Source organism: Mastigoproctus giganteus, chromosome 11, assembly GCF_048544385.1.
Source record: "Mastigoproctus giganteus isolate SK-2022 chromosome 11, ASM4854438v1, whole genome shotgun sequence".
Lineage (NCBI taxonomy): Eukaryota > Metazoa > Arthropoda > Arachnida > Uropygi > Thelyphonidae > Mastigoproctus > Mastigoproctus giganteus.
This window is the reverse complement of record NC_143585.1, coordinates 34,446,390-34,466,781: the sequence shown is the minus strand read 5'-3', so window position 1 is coordinate 34,466,781 and position 20,392 is coordinate 34,446,390. Positions and strand designations below refer to the sequence as shown.

General features: G+C 36.3%; 1 protein-coding gene across 2 annotated transcripts in view; it reads left to right on the top strand.

The window, feature by feature from the left end:
* The window catches only part of LOC150077888 (uncharacterized), a 66,300-nt gene that overhangs the window by 34,422 nt on the left and 11,486 nt on the right, over window positions 1–20,392 (top strand). For both annotated transcript variants that reach the window (XM_090384859.1, XM_090384858.1), the window contains exons 4-6: window positions 5,034–5,253; window positions 10,267–10,431; window positions 17,880–18,031. In XM_090384859.1, coding sequence (XP_090240985.1) covers window positions 5,034–5,253; window positions 10,267–10,431; window positions 17,880–18,031 — 537 coding nt within the window. The remainder of the gene's footprint in view (window positions 1–5,033; window positions 5,254–10,266; window positions 10,432–17,879; window positions 18,032–20,392) is intronic.

Below are 20,392 nucleotides of genomic sequence, written 5' to 3'. Positions count from 1 at the left end.
TTCTTCATGCATTAAGAATCTGCAGATAAAGGAACCACTAGGTGGCAGTGATCGCAGTGTGCTGATGTGGGATTTACTCTGTGGGAGGTAACTACCATCGGGGGTAAAGGAAGGGTTTTTGCTTTCTTAAAGGTGACTACAGTGGTCTGAGAGTTTTTAAATTCTATACAGTGAGACCAACTGATGATGTTACCAACAGCAAATTCTAAATGGGAAGCATTCAAAGAATTAATCTTGGAAGCTACTAGGCTTTTCATACCAACTAAGAAATATTGCTCAAGGTTTAGGCCTAAATGGATGTCAGATGAATTAACGAGACATGAGGGAGAGAAGAAAAATGCATGGGATACATATAAATTAACAGGTGACGCAGAAGCCTCTGATAGATATTAGCTGGTCTGTAATCAAGTCACAAAGGAGGTTAAGCAGGCAAAGGCAGATTATGAGAAATCTTTGGCAAAGGATACAAAGAAAAACAGCAAAGAGTTCTTTACCTATGTAAACTCTAAAAGGAAGGTGATGAATCAGATTGGTCCACTTGATATCGATGGTTCAACTGTTGATCCTGCTTAGGTAGCTAACAAACTGAATGAGTATTTTGCATCTATATTTTCACATCAGGAGTTATTCGGGGGAGGGAAATGCCAGAGGTATAGTAAACTCTGTCAGTGGGCTAAATGATTTTATAATAACTGAGAGCAACGTGGAGTAGAAATTGTTGTAGATAAATATAAGAAAGGCACCTGGGGTGGATGAGATCTATCCAATTATATTAAAGGAGGCAGCAAAGGAAGTAAGCAAACCCTTAGCCATAATTATGAGAGCTTCCTTGGACACTGGTGAGATACTCATGGACTGGAGATGTGCAAATGTGATCCCAATTCACAAAGGAGAATCAAGGGGTGACACAAGTAATTACAGACTTCTTAGTTTAACTTCTGTTCCAGGGGAATTAATGGAGCACTGGTTAAAGAAGCACTGCAGGATCATCTAGACAAGACTTCAGTTATAGTTCAGACACAGCATGGGATTGTTAAGGGGAAGTCTTTTGACCAATTTAATTGGATACTATGATGTGGCCACAAAGGAACTGAATGCAAACAATAATTTTGATATCATATATTTGGATCTTAGAAAGGCGTTTGATACTGTTGCACATGGAAGACTACTGCACAAATTGGAGCAGTGTGGCATTGGAAGCAAATTGCTGCTACGGATAAATGGATGGTTGAGTGGGAAAAGACAGAGAGTGGTAATCAATGGAAACTACTCTTTGTGGACTAATGTTATTAAGGGAGTCCCCCAGGGTTCAGTGTTGGAACCATTGTTGTTTTCTTTATTTATTAATGATGTTGATGAAGGTATATCAGGCTTAATGTCTAAGTTTTCAGGCAATACGAAGGTTCGCAGTGTTGATAATGACAGTACACTGCTGAAACAGGATCTAGAAAAGTTGAGCAGATGGGCTGAGAGGTGGCAACTGAAGTTTAACATTGACAAATGTAAAGTACTACATATGGGAAGCAGTAACCCTAGTAACTGGTACTACACTCAGGGTGATAGAGAATGAAAAGGACCTGAGGGTAATTGTGCAGTCAGATATGAAGTTTTCTGAGCAGTGCAGACAGTCTGCAAGAGTAGCTCATTGTGTCTTCTCAATGATATACAGAATTTTTCTAGCAGGGATAAGGAGGTGATTATCCCCTTGTATAAGACAATGGTCAGGCTACATCTTGAGTACTATATACAGGTTCATTTTAGGAAGCCTCATTTTAGGAAGGATGTCGAGCTGCTGCAACGAGGTTAGTGAATCGAACAAAAGGTCTGGAGACTAGGCACCTGCAAGGTGATCTGATTGAGGTGTATAAGGCCTTGAATGGTTTGAGCAAGCTCAATGTTGATGGGATTCTTCCTCTTGCCCAGATTAATCGCCTGAGGGGATATAAATTCAAATTGAGGAAAGACACTTGTAGAATAGATGTGCAGAAATTTGCCTTTAGCCAAACAAGTGGTTGATTGCTGGAACAAACTTCCACCTTTCGTTGTAGAAGTTAAGTCAAGGCAGAGCTAGACAAACATTTGGAGCGAATGGATAGGTGAGATGGGAAGGGGTTTTTTTTTTTTTTTTGGCTGGTGCTGTATAAGCTTGCTTTCTTGCATCAAGTTCATATAGACTAATGCTTTCATGTAACCCCAGACACAGTAGTCTAAATGGTCAAGGTTTAGAGATCTAGCTAGCCAAGGATAAGGAGCCACCTTGCCCATTCCAACAGTTGAAATAGTGACAGTTCAGATATTTGGAACCCTGTTGGGGGGAAAAAGCAATGAAGCTCCATTGTGATGAAAATACATATGCTGTCATATCAGTTAGAGAACATTATCCAAAAGGTCTGGCAACTCATTTTACAAAAAAAATTAAAGAATGTTTATTTACAGAGAAAATCATTAATTACGTATGGTCTGATTAATTGGTTCTCAGCCATACATTTGCTGAAAACTGGCATTGGAAATTGGTTTGGATTCTTGCACGACAGTTGTCTCCAGCTCATAAGGGCCCACTATGAATATTATTCACTCCATCTCAAGTAAACATTGTTTCATTGGTGAATAAAGTGTACCTACATGCATCAGAATTAGTGAGCACCCAAAAAGGAAAATTTACTTGTGGCTTGTAATCTACCCCTTCAAGGTGCTGTTCTTGTCACTATTGATATGGATGCAAATGTTCTTGATATGGAATCTTTTGATATGGATGCAAATGTTCTTGACTTAGCATCTTCTAAACTGTTGTTTTAGGAACTAAATCATGCAGATATTTGCCAAGTATTTGTTTGAGGACTACGTTTGAATCATGCAATTTTAACTTCTTAATTAATATTATGTTCAGATGTGACATCAGATGATCCACTTTCTCGTAGACATTGATGTATATCATTAAAAACTTGTTGTTTAGGGAAGTACAGTTGGGAAATTGCCATCTTAAACTGTAAAACCATATTCAACCACTAGTAACTGTAGAGTCAGCCTCTACAGTTACATTGGTTGAATTATGAAATGAGCATAGCATCCCACCTCTCCAGAATTTGGCCATTATTGATTTTGATGTGAAAACATATATGGCGGCAATAGAGTAAAATTGGTTGGTAATGATTTTACTCTAGTGATTTGCTCTAATGTTCATTCCATAGAGTAAGCAGTGGGTAGTAATATTATGCAAGGTAAAAGCAGAATATTATGCAAGAAAGCGGGTAGTAATATTATACAACAACATTCATAAAATACACAAACATGACACTGAAGTTTAACATTGACAAATGCAGAATACTGCATATGGGTAGCAGTAACCCCAGAGAAATGTACCAACTATGTGGTGTTACACTCAGAGTAGTGGAGAATGAAAGAGACCTAGGGGTAATTGTGCAGCCATGTATTAAGTTTTCTGAGCAGTGCAGACAGACTGCCAAAGTATGTCATGGGTTCTTGTTAATGATATACAAGAATTTTGTGAGCAGGGATAAGGAGGGGATTATCCCCTTGTATAAGGCAATGATCAGGCCACATCTTGAGTACTGCGTACAGGTCTGGAAGGATGCAGAGTTGCTAGAACGAGTACAGAGAAGAGCAACTAGACTGGTGAAGGGAACAAAGGGATGGTCTTATGAAGAAAGGCTTAAGTTCTGCAAATTGGTGCTTCTGGACACTAGGCACCTGCAAGGCAATCTGATTGAGGTGTATAAGGCCTTGAATGGATTGAGCAGGCTCAGTGCTTATGGGATTCTTCCTCTTGCTCAGATTACAAACCTGAGGGGGGGGGGGGGCATAGATTCAAACTGAGGAAAGACAGTTGCAGAATAGGTTGTGTGAAAATTTGCCTTTAGCCAGCAGGTAGTTGATTGCTGGAAGAAACTTCCATCTGTTTTTGTGGAAGTTGATAACTTAAATAAATTCAGAACTAGACAAACATTTGGAATGAATGGATCAGTAAAATGGGAAGAGGGTTTTTTTTTTTTTTTTGGTTATGCTGTATAAGCTTGCTTTCTTGCATCATGTGCCTCTACTAATGCCAGTGCTACTCCAAGTCTGACCTAGTTTACAGAGTCTGTTAAAATCTACAGTAATATGAGATGGATTTGAACTGACATTCTAGGAGCCACCCTAACAATAACACGTCCACATGCATGCAAGAATAAAAAGCAAGATTTTGATCAATATCAACCTTCTAAGTAGTGTAAGTAAGTAAGTTTCGATCAAACTGTTCAAAAATTTAAACAGTTTTACAATTGCGATAATATTATGCAAGAATAAAAGCAGAATATTATGCAAGAAAGCGGGTAGTAATATTATGCAAGAATAAAACACAAGGTTTTAACCAACATCAACCTTCTAAGTAGCGTAAGTAAGTTTTGATCAAACTGTTCAAAAATTTAAACAGTTTAACAGTTGCGATAAGATTTTACGATAATATTATGCAAGAATAAAAGCAGAATATTATGCAAGAAAGCGGGTAGTAATAATATGCAAGGATTTAATCAACATCAATCTTCTAAGTAGTATAAGTAAGTAAGTAAGTTTCAATCAGACCTTTCAAAAATTTAAACAGTTTTACAATTGTGATAAGATTTCACGATAATATTATGCAAGATTTTGATTGTCATCAACCTTCTAAGTGGCATAAGTAAGCAAGTTTCCATCAAGCCGTTCAAAAATTTAAACAGTTTTACTCGAGTGCTGCCATAGATGATTTCACATAAAATAAAACGTTTTGTGCATATAGGGTACAGATGCTGCTTTTTTTCTTTTTTTTTTTGTTTAATGAATTTTTGAATAATGATTTCAATTTTTGATTGAATTTTTGGTTTAAAATCACTTAAGGAATCAAAGTCTGAAGTTTAGAAGATTCCTCCTGGAACACATGTGTATATGTTGTAATTGAGCTGAGAAGCATTATTTCAACAATTTTAGTGATTGAATAATTAAAATATTTAAATAGAACAAATTATAATATAAATTTTTACTGATTGTGCTGTTTACAGCTCAGTAAACAGGTCCCCTCAAATCTTGAAAAGGCCACTATCTCCACAAACCAGAAAACTTTATGCATCTTTTCAGGATGGATCAGCACAGTTTCCATCATCACATGAACTTCTGGAAACAATATTTCAAGCTTGGTGTATCATCAAGGATGATGAAATTAAAAGAAAACAGAAGGCTAGTTGGAAACAGCAGAAACTAAAAGAACAGTTGAAACTTCAGGTCAGTAGATAGCAAATTTAGTATTGTATGAAATATGATAAAAAATTTTGGGGAGTGAACAAATATTTGGGAAATGATGACGCTTATTAGCTTTTGGATAGATCTCCTTTGAATTTACATTCTTGGCACTGTATACACGGATTCCAACACTTCCATAACTTTTGCAAGGATTGCTGATAGTCTTCTTTTGTAATTGCTAATAGTTCCCATGTTGCATTCTTAATAATTTCCTCAATCATTGTGGATCTGTGACCTTTCAGTGGGAATTTAAACTTGGGAAACAAAACGATCACATGAAGCTAAATCCATTGCATTTTGCTAAAGGTGAGGAATCACAGCGATGGAGTTAGCATTAGCATTAGTAGAGGCATTTGATGCAAGAAAGCAAGCTTATGCAGCATCAGCCAAAAAAAAAAAAAAAAAAAAAAACCCACTTCCACTTCACCCCTCTGTTCGTTCAAAATACCTGTCCAGCTGAGCCTTAAACTTATTTAGGCTATCAACCTCCACCACAGGGGATGGAAGTCTGTTCCACCAACCAACCACCCGCTGGCTAAAGGCAAATTTCCGCATGTCTATCCTACATCTGTCTTTCCTCAATTTGAATTTATGCCCTCTCAGGTGATTTTTCTGAGCTAGAGGAAGAATCCCATCAGCATTGAGCATGCTTAAACCATTCAAGGCTTTATACACCTCTATCAGATCACCTCGCTGGTGCCTAGTCTCCAGACACTGTAATTTGCAAAACTTAAGCCTTTCTTCGTAAGAGCACCCCTTTGTTCCATTCACTAATCTTGTTGCCCTTCTCTGTACTCGTTCCAGCAGCTCTACATCCTTCTTGAAATGAGGCCTCCAGACCTGTATACAGTACTCTAGGTGTGGCCTGACCATTGCCTTATACAATGGAATAATCACCTCCTTATCCCTGCTGGAAAAATTCCTGTATATCATTGACAATACTCCATGAGCTACTCTTGCAGCCCGTCTGCACTGCTCAGAGAACTTCATATCTGCCTACACAACCACCCCCAAGTCCCTTTCATTCTCTACCACTGTCAGTGTAGTACCACAGAGTTGATACGTTGCTCTGGGGTTGCTGTTTCCCATGTGTAGTACTTTACATTTGTCAATGTTAAACTTCATTTGCCACCTCTCAGCCCATCTGCTCAACCTTTCCAGATCCTGTTGCAGCAGCATAGTGTCAGTAGTGTCCTTGACAACCCTGCCAACCTTTGTATCATCTGCAAACTTGGACATTAAGCTTGATATACCATCATCAATATCATTTATAAATACAGAAAACAATAATGGACCCAACACTGAGCCCTGAGGGACTCCACTAATAACATTAGTCCACGATGAGCAGTGTCCATTGATTACCACTCTCTGTCTTCTCCCCCTCAACCACCCCTTTATCCATAGCAGCAATTTGCCTCCAATGTCACACTGCTCCAATTTGTGTAGCAGTCTTCCATGTGCAACAGTATCAAAAGCCTTTCTAAGATCCAAGTATATAATATCAAAGTTATTCCCTGCATCCAGTTCTTTTGTGACTGCATTAGTATCCAATCAAGTTGGTCAGGCAAGACTTCCCCTTAACAAAACCATGCTGTGTCTGAGCTATAACTGAAGTCTTGTCTAAATGATCCTGCAGTGCTTCTTTAACCAGTGCATCCATTAATTTTCCTGGAACAGAAGTTAAGCTCACAGGTCTATAATTACTTGTGTCAGCCTTTGATCCTCCTTTGTGAATTGGGGTCACATTTGCAATCTATGGGTACCTCCCCTGAGTCCAAGGAAGCTCTCATAATTATGGCTAAGGGTTTGCTTACTTCCTTTGCTGCCTCCTTTAATATAACTGGATAGATCCCATCCACCCTGGGTGCCTTTCTTGTGTTTATCTTCAAAGTGTTTCACAAGAAATTCGTGAATTGAAGTCATAGTTCAATTGCCAATTTCCTGGAGACCACTTTTCCGGCCATTTTCTCCAAATAACATTGTGCAGTTGCTGTAGAAATGTTTTATAGCATTCCTGATTCACTCTTTGACCATGAAGAAGAAATTTTTGATGAACAATGCCCTGTGATGAGGCAAAACATGTAAGCACGATCTTCACATTTTATCACTTGTTTTCCTTTTTCTGAATCTAGGAGAAGGCAATCTTTCTTTGAGAGAACTGGTCCTTTGTTTCCAGATCATAGTCACACATCCACAATTCATGATCAGTTAATAATGAAAGAAACAAAGTGTCAATCTGCAGAAATATATTGATGAAGTTCCTAACGTGTGAGAATTCTCTTCTCTGTGATTGTCAACAAGCATGCAGGTCACAAAATGGCTAAAATGCATCCCAAAGTCTTGCATTAAATTTATTGAGAAATGTTTCATAAGAAATATCAGTTTCACTATCAGTTCTGTGGATAATTAAATGTCATTCCTGATCAGAGCATGAGTGATTTAATAATTGGTTTTTGAAGTTAAAAGGTGGCCAGAGCAAGGATCAGATTGAATGAATATGCAGCCCTCTTTAAACTTTGTGAACCACTGAAAGGTCTTTGAACAATGCATATCATATTCTCCAAAAGCTGCTTTAACATTTTGCTAATTTGAAACAAAATTTGATGTAAACTCACTGCTTAGTAAAATCACTCGATTTAAAATGTGGCAAAACACACAAAGCATGTTCTGTTTAATGCCTACTAATTCAGACAACCACAAATAAATGGATAATTCATGCGTTAGTATGTCTAGAAGGTTCACTGAACATGTTATCACGTTTCAACAAATTTTAGTGCTGCATTTTCAGGATGTAAAGTCAGTCCCCAACCTGCTAATCGTACCTTATATTTAGAATTATTATGAAAGTATCTTAGATTATTAGCTATAGCATTAATTATAGCATATCAGAAGCTGAAATTTTTGGTCTCATTTTGCAAAGAGATATTCATAATATTAAATCATAATAAACAGTTTAATTGAAGTGTTTTTGAGCATTAGGTTTCTGTATAATTTTAAATTTCTGAAATTATCCACAGAGCCATTTCTAAGATGTACTGTGGTATTTATTAGTCACCAATATGTATAATTTACCTTCTGTGATAGAATGAGATTACAAAATCATTTTATGAACAATATAACCTATTCACAAAGAGAAAAGTATAATGATAGTTTTTCCATTAAATTTTTTAAGTAAATGGAATTTACATTTACAAATTCATTGAGATACTTTATATGAAATTTAAGGAAGCAAGATAATTAGTATTAATGGTGGCAAATTATACAAGAAACCACACACACACACACACACGCACAAAATCCACATCATCTGTCCATCCTGTAATAATTTTTATATCCCTCCTTAAATTCCTTCAAATTACCTATTTCCAAATTACAAAGTGCTTCATACACAGTTCTACAAGCCAGAATTGAAGGTTCGTTCTACAATCTTTAAATAAAGCTGTTCATCAGTTACATTTTGAAATAGTTAGCAGTTTTTGAAGATTACTATATGCTACAAGACACCAATCTATGCCTCATTATTGGACAAATGTAGATTCAAGTCTTCAAGCCAGAGATGCAGTGATGGTGTGCAGCATAGCATCATGTTGCAGAGCTTCTAGCTCTACTGATTTTGGCAGATTAATTAGGTAATTAATGAATTCTATGATCAGGACATTTTTGGCTTTCATGATGCACTACTAACATGAAAGGTAGGAGGCAGGAAAGATGGAAAAAATTACACCAGCATAAAATGTGAAACCAAGAACTTTCTGAAAGAATAGAAGAGAGTAGCAAACAACAGAGTAAAAACAGGAGACCACTATGAGGGATGAAAACAGAGATAAGTTCTTAACTACTCATAAAAAAATTTGTAGTTCTAGTTAGGAACTTATCTTTGTCAAAATCAAAATCTTTGTAGGTGATTGTGAGCATAGAGGATTTCAAGACAGATTTAATAAGGTGTAATGCTCCATTTATTTCAAAATAATGCTGAAGTAAAGAGATGAGGGGAAATGATATTGACATGATCAAAGGCAGCAATGTTGTTGAAGGAAAAAGAGTGGAGGGTCTTCTTTGATTCCTAGACATGGTATATTTGATGAGTCAAGGTGTGAAAGTATACAAGCATTAATGCCATAGTGAATAAAGCTTTGGTAATCAATCATGATCTGATATTAAGATAATGGATAATTTACTGATGGTAATAGTGCTGATGGCAAAGTGACAGAAATCTTTGGATGCAGCAGCTTGTTTGTCTTTGGAATGGGGATGATACAAAAGATTAGCCAATTCTGTCCAAAGAAACCTTGGAAAATAGAAACCTGCCATCTTCACTTTTTTTTTAATATGAGTTTGGGATTTGTTTATTACTGTATGGTATTTTTTTTTATATGGCCATGTCTCAATAAAGATAACAACCTTCAAAGTTTTGGCAGTTAGGACATCAAAAGAGAAGGAAGTTTTTTGTTTACACTCTTGACATTTTGGTAAAATAAAACAGATGGGCCTGATAGGGACAGAGATTAAAATCTCTAAGATTGATGATAATTAAGTTCAAGATTGCAATTCTATGATTGCAATCTTGAACTTAATTATCATCAATCATAATTTTGGCATTCATAATTAAATTTTACATTTGTGAACAAAGGAAATTATGCAGATGTAGCAGAATGTGTACACGGTGTAACATTGCCTAACTTATGTTTTTATGGCTATAACATTTAAAATAGTTTTCCAGATATGTATATAATTTAGTGAGGTTGCTCCTCCCTTTAAAAGTCAGATGTGATATGGTTCAAATAAAACATTATATTTATTAAAAATAGTAAAGAATTGAGTCTATTTTCCAAGGTTTCTTTGTTCAATTAAACAAACATTGAACCACATGAGGGATTTTATTCTGTTACTAGTCCATAATATTTCTTTTTTAAGTCCCATGTCTTAGTAGTTTTTGTTTTTATTCAATTTCCCTATCAGTTATAAAATAATTATTCTATTTTTATATATACATAGGAACAGAAAAGAAGAGCTAGCAGTGCAACATTAGCATATAAAACTTGGAAAGAAACAAAAGGTAGAAAATTCTTGAAACAAAAAAGGAAAATTCAAGAGGAAATAGAAAACAAGTTGAAGAAGGAAACTGAAGAACAAAGAGAACAGAGGGAAGATGCAAAATTAGTTCGTATATTGTTTCTCTTATTTTTTTTTGTCTTAAGGCAGAAATATATGATAACAAAATTATTTTTTGCATCCAGTTCCTTTTTAACCACATCAAATACAGTAATACCCCGAAGTTACGCGATAGGTGGGTCCGACGAAAATCGCGTAAGTCGGGGTACAACTTTGCATATAAATACATATAAATTTTGCTTAATTGGGACCAAGGACTAACAAAAACACTAGTTTAGAAGAAAAATATTAATAAAATTGCAGTTCTTTATACATATTAATACAAATTATGTATTAAAAAAACAAATGACTTACGTAAAAAAGTTATGTCGATGGCTTCATAAAATCTAACAAATTCGTCTGACGACACAGCGCCTTCTTTTTTTCACGCAGAATTTCTTCGTAGCAAGCTAATAATTTTTTTTATTCCTTGCTTTGTAGCTATAACGCGTTCTTCGTTGGAGTCTATGTTTTCTAAAATTTTTAAGCCCTTTACAATTGAGCCCTTTTCGCCGTTGCTTCATTTAGGCCTGTAGCACGTGCAATATCACATGGTCTTTCATTTCGCTCAAAGCGTTTCACAATTTCATATTTTTTCTCTATCGACAGAGGTGGACTGGCCATAAGCCTTACCGGGGAAACCCCGGTGGGTCAGTGTGATTTTGGCCATAAACCACAGTATGAGGCCACTATAAATTTTCCCGGGTAAGAATTTTTGATCCAGTCCACCTCTGTTTATCGATAATTGCTTTTCTTTTTCTCTCTGAATCTGCAGTGTCTTCACCAGGACGCTTCCTTTTCACACCTTTTAATTATTTTACTCATTTTTAGGAATAAAGCACAATTACAAAACGAGGAGGCACGCTTGATACGCATAAACAAAGCTGCGCGCATGTAGCAACTGAATAAACAACACCATAAAGGCAGAGATACACTATTAACACCTCACATTTCTAGGGGTTACTACCATAAAACAATAAAAATCCAGTTGCGTTTCTGCTAGTGAAATCTGTTATAAACTGGTAGTAAACTCGATCTAATTGCATTTGCAATTATACCGATAGCTGGAATTGTGTTGGTTTTTACGTTATTATGGTGAAATGTGTTTCCCCTTCACTGATATAAAAAACATAAAAGCAGCAAAGTTGAATTTTGTTCATCTTTCGCTCTCATTCTCTGCCGTCGCACCGTATATCGATAACATATGAAAAACGACCTTGAAGATAGTGGGCGGCAGCGTTGCCAAACGAAAAAATCAAGAACAGCGTAACTCCGAGTTCGCGTAAGTCGAGGTATTACTGTAATAAAAAATATAATAAAGTCATATAATATAAGTCATATAATAAAGCTAGTGTCCTGACTTAGATACAGATTCTGAGGTCTAAAATTTGATTTGTGCTTTACTGCTTACCAGACATTAGCTTATTACAGTACTCTCTGTATAGATATTTTGTGGTATCTTTTTTACTTTTAAATACTTGGGTTTCCTTCCTGATTCATTACAAATGGAAATGCATATATAAATTAAATATTGTCTAGGGAATAATGAAATAATTTATTTTCACATGATAGATAGTTTCCAAAAATTGCTCCTTTTAAAATGCTTTGATTGTTCAAAGTACATGAAGAAGAACAATGATACTACAGTAAAAAAAAAGTTAAGAGTATTAAACTGTAACAGTATTATGTTATTTAAGCATAACTAGCAAAATATAAAATACACTTCTGGCATATTATTCTTATTCTACTGAATTTTTGATGTCTCTACCTATTTTTAGTTACCTACAGAATTTGATTAAACAAATTTGGTAGTCGGTGATAGAGAATTTAATGTGGTTTTATGCTACTGACTTCAAATCTCCATATACATTCCAGGATTTTCAGCATACTTTCTCAGTCAACTTTTTACTACTACTGCTCACAGTTTCCAGTCTGTCCACGTTTCTTGGTTTTGTATGATTCACTCCCTTTGTCCACCACCAGGGGACGGGGCTTAACCCTCACATGAAGTTAAGCAGGACTGCAGTTGGGGGGCAGAGGGTGGTATTCATATAATTTGCTGGAAAAATGTTGCAGCCATTCTTTTGCAACATTGGGAAAGAGGTGTTATGTAAAGAGACATGCTATACCAATCAGGTTTTTTGTCTGCTACTATTTCAAAGTAAAATTTATATGGTTTGAATAAAATTCGAATCATAGAACCTTACAACATTTATTATGACTAAAAAGATGAAAAATCAACAAGCATTGAATGACTTTGAATCTTCTGTCATGCAGTATGCTGTATCTTTTGAGGTTACGACAGGCTTCAATGAAATCCAACATTCCTTACATTTCGAGGTTGCAACATTAAAGTGGTTTCTGTAAAGTCAGCCACTAGATAGTCCATTGAAATCAACCTATTAGTAAGTCTAGAATGCAACTGGCTACACTAAATTATAAGCTCAGTGCCTCTGCTCTTCCACTTGTTACTGGATATAGTCATACAAATAGTATGTGGAGGGGGGGGGCACTGCTGACACCCCATTATGTTGAGGAGTTGGTTATACCTTGCTGGGTGTATGGCTTATCTCAAACTGCCATCATTGCATACGTGTTCCCCTTTTTCACTTTTCTTTTAAATAGTCAAACTAATGTAATAAACTTATCTTGGAAAGGACTAAACTTCCAAATCTATTTTCATCTATGGTCTGCCAAGCAACACTTATTTTTTTTATATCTCGGCTATCAATTTCTTTGGCCACCATCCATCTGATTTGGCCTGTTTATTTACCGTGTGATTCCTTTGTGCTTTAAAGGTGTGTTATTTATGTTTGTCCACTTAGAAATCTTTGTCAGAGATTTCCTAATCTGAAATCTCCTTTTTTTGATGTCTTTTGGCTCAAAATCTCATTACTCCATTCTGTCAGATGCATTGGTTTCTCCAATCTAACATTCCGAAGTAATTTTCCTTAGGAATTTTAATGTTCATAACTTCAAGTGGATTCAGTTTTCCAGTTGAACAGACACAGCTAGCAGTAGAGGCACTGAGACTGCTATTGTTCATGACTATACACAACTTTTTATTTACTTACTAGAATACCAAACAGTCCTAACTGCACCCCACATTTAACACTGGTCAGTAACCCTTAAAAGTGTATAGTTAATACAGCAAACCCCCGCTATTCGCGGGGGTTACGTTCCTGAGAAATGTCGCGAATACCGAAAACGCGAATACTGAGTTATGGCGCCCATAGTAATAAAGGGGTTCCGTTCCAAAGTATGAAATATATAAGAAAAACTAGTCTAAAATTTTTTCTATGTATGTATTATATGTACCTTCATAATATGACTATGTACATAGACAGTACATAGTGAAATGCAAGCATATGGCATCGAAATGAAAATAAGATACAATTTAATATTAAATGTAACATGCCTTTGCTAGCAAAAAAACTTATCCCGCCAGTGCTATCACCAGTTTTGCTAAAGTGTTGATAAAGGAGTTTTGCCTTTTCACGAATGATGAGTGAACTTAACGGAATTTTATTTTGAGTTCGGTCTTCTATCCACATGTTTAAAGCTTTTTCTATTTTTTCTAATTTAACATCACGAGTTACAGAGCAAATTTTTGAAGCAATTAGCGCCTTTTTCACGGACACTACGGCGGATTTTTCCTTCCAATTTCTTGATTGATCGTACCGTTGACTCATTGATTTTATAATGTTTTGCCACTGAGGAGACACTTTTACCATTAGAAATTTTATCTAATAACTCAATTTTATTCGCTAATGTCATCACCTTTGATATTTTCACATTTCTCTTGTTATTCGTAGCCATATTTTTGTAGGGGTTAGAAAGAATTTGTCCACGATAAAGTCACTTTCTTCCGTTAACACACTTGAAAAAGTCCGTCGTTTTACACTGCAAAACAGTAGATTTATCATTTTTGTAAGCAAATCAATTTATAAATTGATAAATTTATTCAATTTATAAGCATATAAATTAAAAGCAAACGACGAAACCTTCCATGACAAGCGCATAACACATACTGAACAAGGATTAGCGAGAAACATCCATGCTCGCGATTTTGTCACTCCTCTCCCCCCACCCACTGAGCACTGTTTTTACCGGGAAAGATAATTTTAGCCACGCCCATGTTTTTTTATGGGGGAAAATATTCACGGCGCTTTAAAATTCACATTTTTTAGGTTTCATTTTATATTTAATCGGCGATCGCGAATACAGATACCGCGAATAGCGGGGGTTTACTGTATTAATTTTCCTCTAGGTGTCTTAAATTACAACTTCGTAATGATTTTTTCCTCAGTGAAACATTTCTATGGGAAACAAGAGCCTTCCACATTTGAGCATTCTCTACTGTTGCTATAGGGAGAAAAACACATTTCTGTGGCTAGTGTTGCTGTAATTAATAGTAATCGTGGCATGTGATCCAAGAAAGCAAGCGTATGAGTTTATGTAGCATCAGCCAAAAAAAAAAAAATTCACACAACCATTCCCTCTAAATGTTTGTCCAGTTCCTCATCAAATTTATTTAACCTATCAACTTCCACAATGACAGATGGAAGTTTGTTCCAGCAATTAACCACCCGCTGGCTGAAGGCAAATTTCCGCACATCTATTCTACAGCTGTCTTTCCTCAATTTGAATTTATGCGCCCTTAGGTTTGTAATCTGAACAAGTGGAAGAATCCCATCAGAATTCAGTGTGCTGAACCCATTCAAGGCCTTATACACCTCAGTCAGATCATCTTCAGGTGCCTAGTCTCCAGCTGCTGCAATTTGCAGAACTTAATCCTCTCTTGGTAAAAGGATCCCTTAATTCTCATCACCAATCTTGTTGCCCTTCTCTGTTCACACTCAAGAAAATCTACATACTTCCTAAAATGAGGCCTCCAGACCTGTACGCAGTACTCAAGGCATGGCCTGACCATTGCCTTATACAGAGGGACAATCGCCTCCTTTTCTCTGCTAGCAGAATAGTAGTAGTGGCATGTGATGCAAGAAAGCAAGTGTATGATGCAGCATCAGCCAAAAAAAAATCACACCATTCCCTCCAAATGCCTGTCCAGTTCCTCCTTAAATTTATTTAACCTATCAACTTCCACAATGACAGATGGAAGTTTGTTCCAGCAATTAACCACCTGCTGGCTAAAGGCAAATTTCCGCACATCTATTCTACATCTGTTTTTTCTTAATTTGAATTTATGCCCCTTTAGGTTCGTAATCTGAACAAAGTGGAAGGATCCCATCAGAATTCAGCGTGCTCAACCCATTCAAGGCCTTATACACCTCAATCAGATCAGCGCGCAGGTGCCTAGTCTCCAGCCACTGCAATTTGCAGAATCTTGTATCAAGCAAATCTACATCCTTCCTAAAATGAGGCCTCCAAACCTGTACACAGTACTCAAGGTGCGGCCTGACCATTGCCTTATACAGAGGGACAATCACCTCCTTCTCCCTGCTAGCAAAATTCCTATATATCATTGACAAAACCCCATGACCTGCTCTGGCAGCCTATCTGTATTGCTCAGAAAACTTAATATCTGACTGCACAATTACTCCCAGGTCTTTCATTTTCTACCACACAGTTGGTACGTTTCTCTGGGGTTACTTCTACCCATATGCAGTACTTTGCATTTGTCAAGGTTAAACTTCAGTTGCCACTTCTTAGCCCATCTGCCCAAATTATCTAGATCCTGTTGCAGTAGCACACTGCCATTACTGTCATAAACAACCATGCCAACCTTTGTATCATCTGCAAACTTCGACACTAAGCCTGATATACCTTCATCAATATCATTGATAAATATACAAAACAACAGTGGACCCAAAACCGAACCCTGTGGGACTCCACTAATAACATTAGTCCACGAAGAGCACCACCCATTAATTACCACCCTCTGTCTTCTCCCACTCAACCATCCTTTTATCCATTGTAGCAACTTACCCTTAATACCATTCTGCTGCAATTTGTACAATAGTCTTCCATGCGCAACAATGTCAAAAGATTTCCTGAAATCCAAATATATGATAACAAAATTATTTTTTGCATCCAGTTCCTTTGTAACCACATCATAATATCCTATCAAATATGTCAGACAAGACTTTCCCTTAACAAACCCATGCTGTGTCTGAATTATTGCTGCAGTCTTGTCTAGATGATCGTGCAATGCATCTGTAACCAGTGACTGCATTATTTTACCCGGAACAGAAGTTAAACTAACTGGTCTGTAATTACTCGTGTCACCCTTCGATCCCCTTTTGTGATTTGGGGATACATTTACACATCTCCAGTCCATGGGGACCTCCCCTGAGTCCAAGGATGCTCTCATAATTATGGCTAAGGGTTTGCTTAGTTGCTTTGCAGCCTCCTTTAATATAACTGGATAGATCCCATTCACCCCAGGTGCCTTTCTTATGTTTAACTTCAACAATTTCTCCTCCACTTTGCTCTTAGTTATTATAAAATCATTAAGCACCCTGTTACAATTTGATAACCTTCTGCCATTTTCAAACCTTAATATCTCCTCATGTGTGAATGTAGATGCAAAATACTCATTCAGTTTGTTTGCTATCTGAGAATTGATCTGATGTGTGGGCCTCTTCACCAGATTTAGATCCCTTAGACTATTGTTTTTTTCCCACAACTGAAATATTGTTTGAAAGATATATAATTTGAATCTGATAATGACAGAGAACCTGATTGCTGGGCAAGATTAAGATTTAACTGGCACATTACTCTTTGTGAAAAGTATTTTGGAAATTGTAAACTTGTTGGTGGAAGAAATATGTTGCATTTTTAAAAACCTCTTGGTTATTGTTTTTAGCCTTATCCCACATATATATAAATCTCTTATAGACATGCTGTCATACGAACTAACTATCCACTCATTTCTGTATAGCATAGTCTTCAAACTTATCGGTACCTTCTTTCTACCCTAACATTGAGGATCATTTTTACACTAATCAGTAGAGTTTTTTTGACTTTTTAATATAGAAATGTTGCAGAATATTACCATGATAAGCTTTGAGTTACCCCTGAGTGAACAAGAGTAACTGGATGCTTTTTTTTTCAGTGAAAGTTTGAGCAAAGAAAAATCCCGTGTGGAAAATCGTACATCTTTCAGCTTGACACCCAACTAACCTCCACTTGTAAATACTTCATTAAATTCCTCCATCATTTTCAGGATTTGAATTCAGATCCCCCCCCCCCCTTCCAAAGATTGATATTCTGTGAACATTATTCTAATTTCTTGCAATTCATGACATGGAAGGTTATCCTGTAAAAGTAGCAGCTTTTGACTCTCATTTATTGCTAATGTGATATCACTAAACAGTTTAAAAAAAATTAGTGATCAAAATTACATTTGCCTATTTCCTGTAATAAACACAGAGTAAAGTGAACATTTTCATTTACTTTAATAACATATACACTAATTTAATATTATAATTCAGGTATATAAACTGTGGAAAAAGAAGAAAGACCAGGAATTAAAAGAAATGCATGGAAAGAAGAAGAAGAAAGATGAACTACCATCAAAAGAGTTAAAGATAGCAGAAGACAAATCGCAACAAAGACAGGATGCATATATTGCCTTCAATGCTTGGTAAGCTTTTCTATTTTATTTTCAGTTCTCAACCTTTTTCCATCATTATACATACACAAGACTTTTCTGATGTGTATGAAATTCATTAAACTTAAAAATTAAAACATATTTGTTATTAGCAACACACATTCTAGCTCTTTGCAACACTGAATGTGAACCACTGGTTTAATCTACAACTTTTCAACTTCTTTTGACTATAGATTTCTTTTGAGGACCTAAATTTTTCATGAAAAAACCTCAATGCACAACATCAGGTGACAACTTTAATACTTGTGTTTTAAGTGAAGCACATTATAGCCGATAAAATTTTACCATTTTTTCCCAGTTTTTATAACATAAATATACTTTATTTTAATAAATAAATATTTTATTTACAGTTTTATGAGTATACAGACTAAAAGACACAAATTATTAAAGGTTATATCATTTCCTTTACAATTTATGGACTTATATTTTATGCATCCATTCTGAAAATAGTCACATAATTTGTTTTGCCAGAACTGACAGCAGTGTTTTTTCAGTACATAATTCTTAATAGTGGTCAGATGCAATGAATAAAGATGTTCACTATCACTCTGATGTTCTAACAACCATGCCATCAAGTTATTATTTTTAAGCAATTTGTTAATTTCTGATGCTTTTTCCTTAACATGAGTCATCCACATTATTTTCTGAGTCACTGGCCTTCTGTTTGTAAATTGTCTTCCCACTGTTCACAGAGGCTGCGATTTCTTCCTCGCTCAGGTAATGCGCAACTGGAGCATCCGTATCCCCTCAATCAAAATGCTGCCTAATTCAAGGTTATTAGCGATTTCATCTTTTTCAAATACATTTTTTCCAGCTTTTTTCAATTGCCATTGAGTTTACTTTCTACCATGTTAATCCAATGTATGTGTCTTTCAGCATTAATGTTTTCAGAAATTCTAGAACTTGAATTTCTGAGTTCAGAACACCAGCAAGTAGCTCACCACGTTAGTAGGCTTTGAAAGCTTGAATAATGCTCTGATTCATGGGCTAGATTGTGTTCGTTAGCAGAAATGTGACTCTGATCATGCCATCTTTTTATTTCAGGACATCAGCCAAAGAATGAGCTGGGCAGTGATCCAACAGTAACAGAAAAGAAGCCTTTTCTTCAAGTTTTTTGGAAAGCAGTTGGCATCTCACCAATGTTACAAACTCACTTTCAAACCATGAAGCAGAAATATCATTCATCGTCCAAGCATTGGAGCTATTTTTATAAATCACTGGTAGTGGTTTCAGGCTGATATGCTTAAAACACCAGGGTCTTTGACCTTTACCAATGCACATTGGCTTTAACTTGTGATTTCCAGTCTTGTTTGTACACAGTAATACAATAATTCTCTCTTTGTTAGTTTTCATGCCCACTTTGTTGGGTTCCTTTTTAATGTCCAGTGATTTGTCAAGAACTTAATAGTAAATTATTTGTGTATTCACTGTCTTTAATCACATTACACAGAAATTCAGGAAATACTTCTGCTGCTGTAATGTCACCATATGCTGATTTGCCTACATGAATAACCTGGAATGTCCCATGACGACCTTCAAAGCCACCCTTCAGAAGCTTTACATGCGTTGTATATGAAATTTTTGACACATTTAATTTATATTGAAGCTTGAAGTGCTAGTCAAGATATCAAAGGCAGTTATTGTTGGGATATCAGAGACATAGTGTCACACAGACATAAGAAGTGCAGAACTGGAATTTAGGGAGTACAATGTGTACAGAAAGGATAGACAGGACAGGAAGGGAGGAGGGGTTATGCTGTTAGTTAAGAAACACATAAAATCTTAGTAGTAATAGTAGTGGCATGTGATGCAAGAAAGCAAATATATCAGTGCAGCATCAGCCAACAAAAAAAAAAAAAAAAAAAAATCACACCATTCTCTCCAAATACCTGTCCAGTTCCTCCTTAAATTTATTCAACCTATCAACTTCCACAACGACAGATGGAAGTTTGTTCCAGCAATTAACCACCCGCTGGCTAAAGGCAAATTTCCGCACATCTATTCTACATCTGTCTTTTCTTAATTTGAATTTATGCCCCCTTAGGCTTGTAATCTGAACAAGTGGAAGGATCCCATCAGAATTCAGCGTGCTCAACCCATTCAAGGCCTTATATACCTCAATCATATCACCGCGCAGGTGCCTAGTCTCCAGCAACTGCAATTTGCAGAACTTAAGCCTCTCTTGGTAAGAGGATCCCTTCATTCCCGTCACCAATCTTGTTGCCCTTCTCTGTACACGCTCAAATAAATCTACATCCTTCCTAAAATGAGGCCTCCAGACCTGTACGCAGTACTCAAGGCGCGGCCTGACCATTGCCTTATACAGAGGGATAA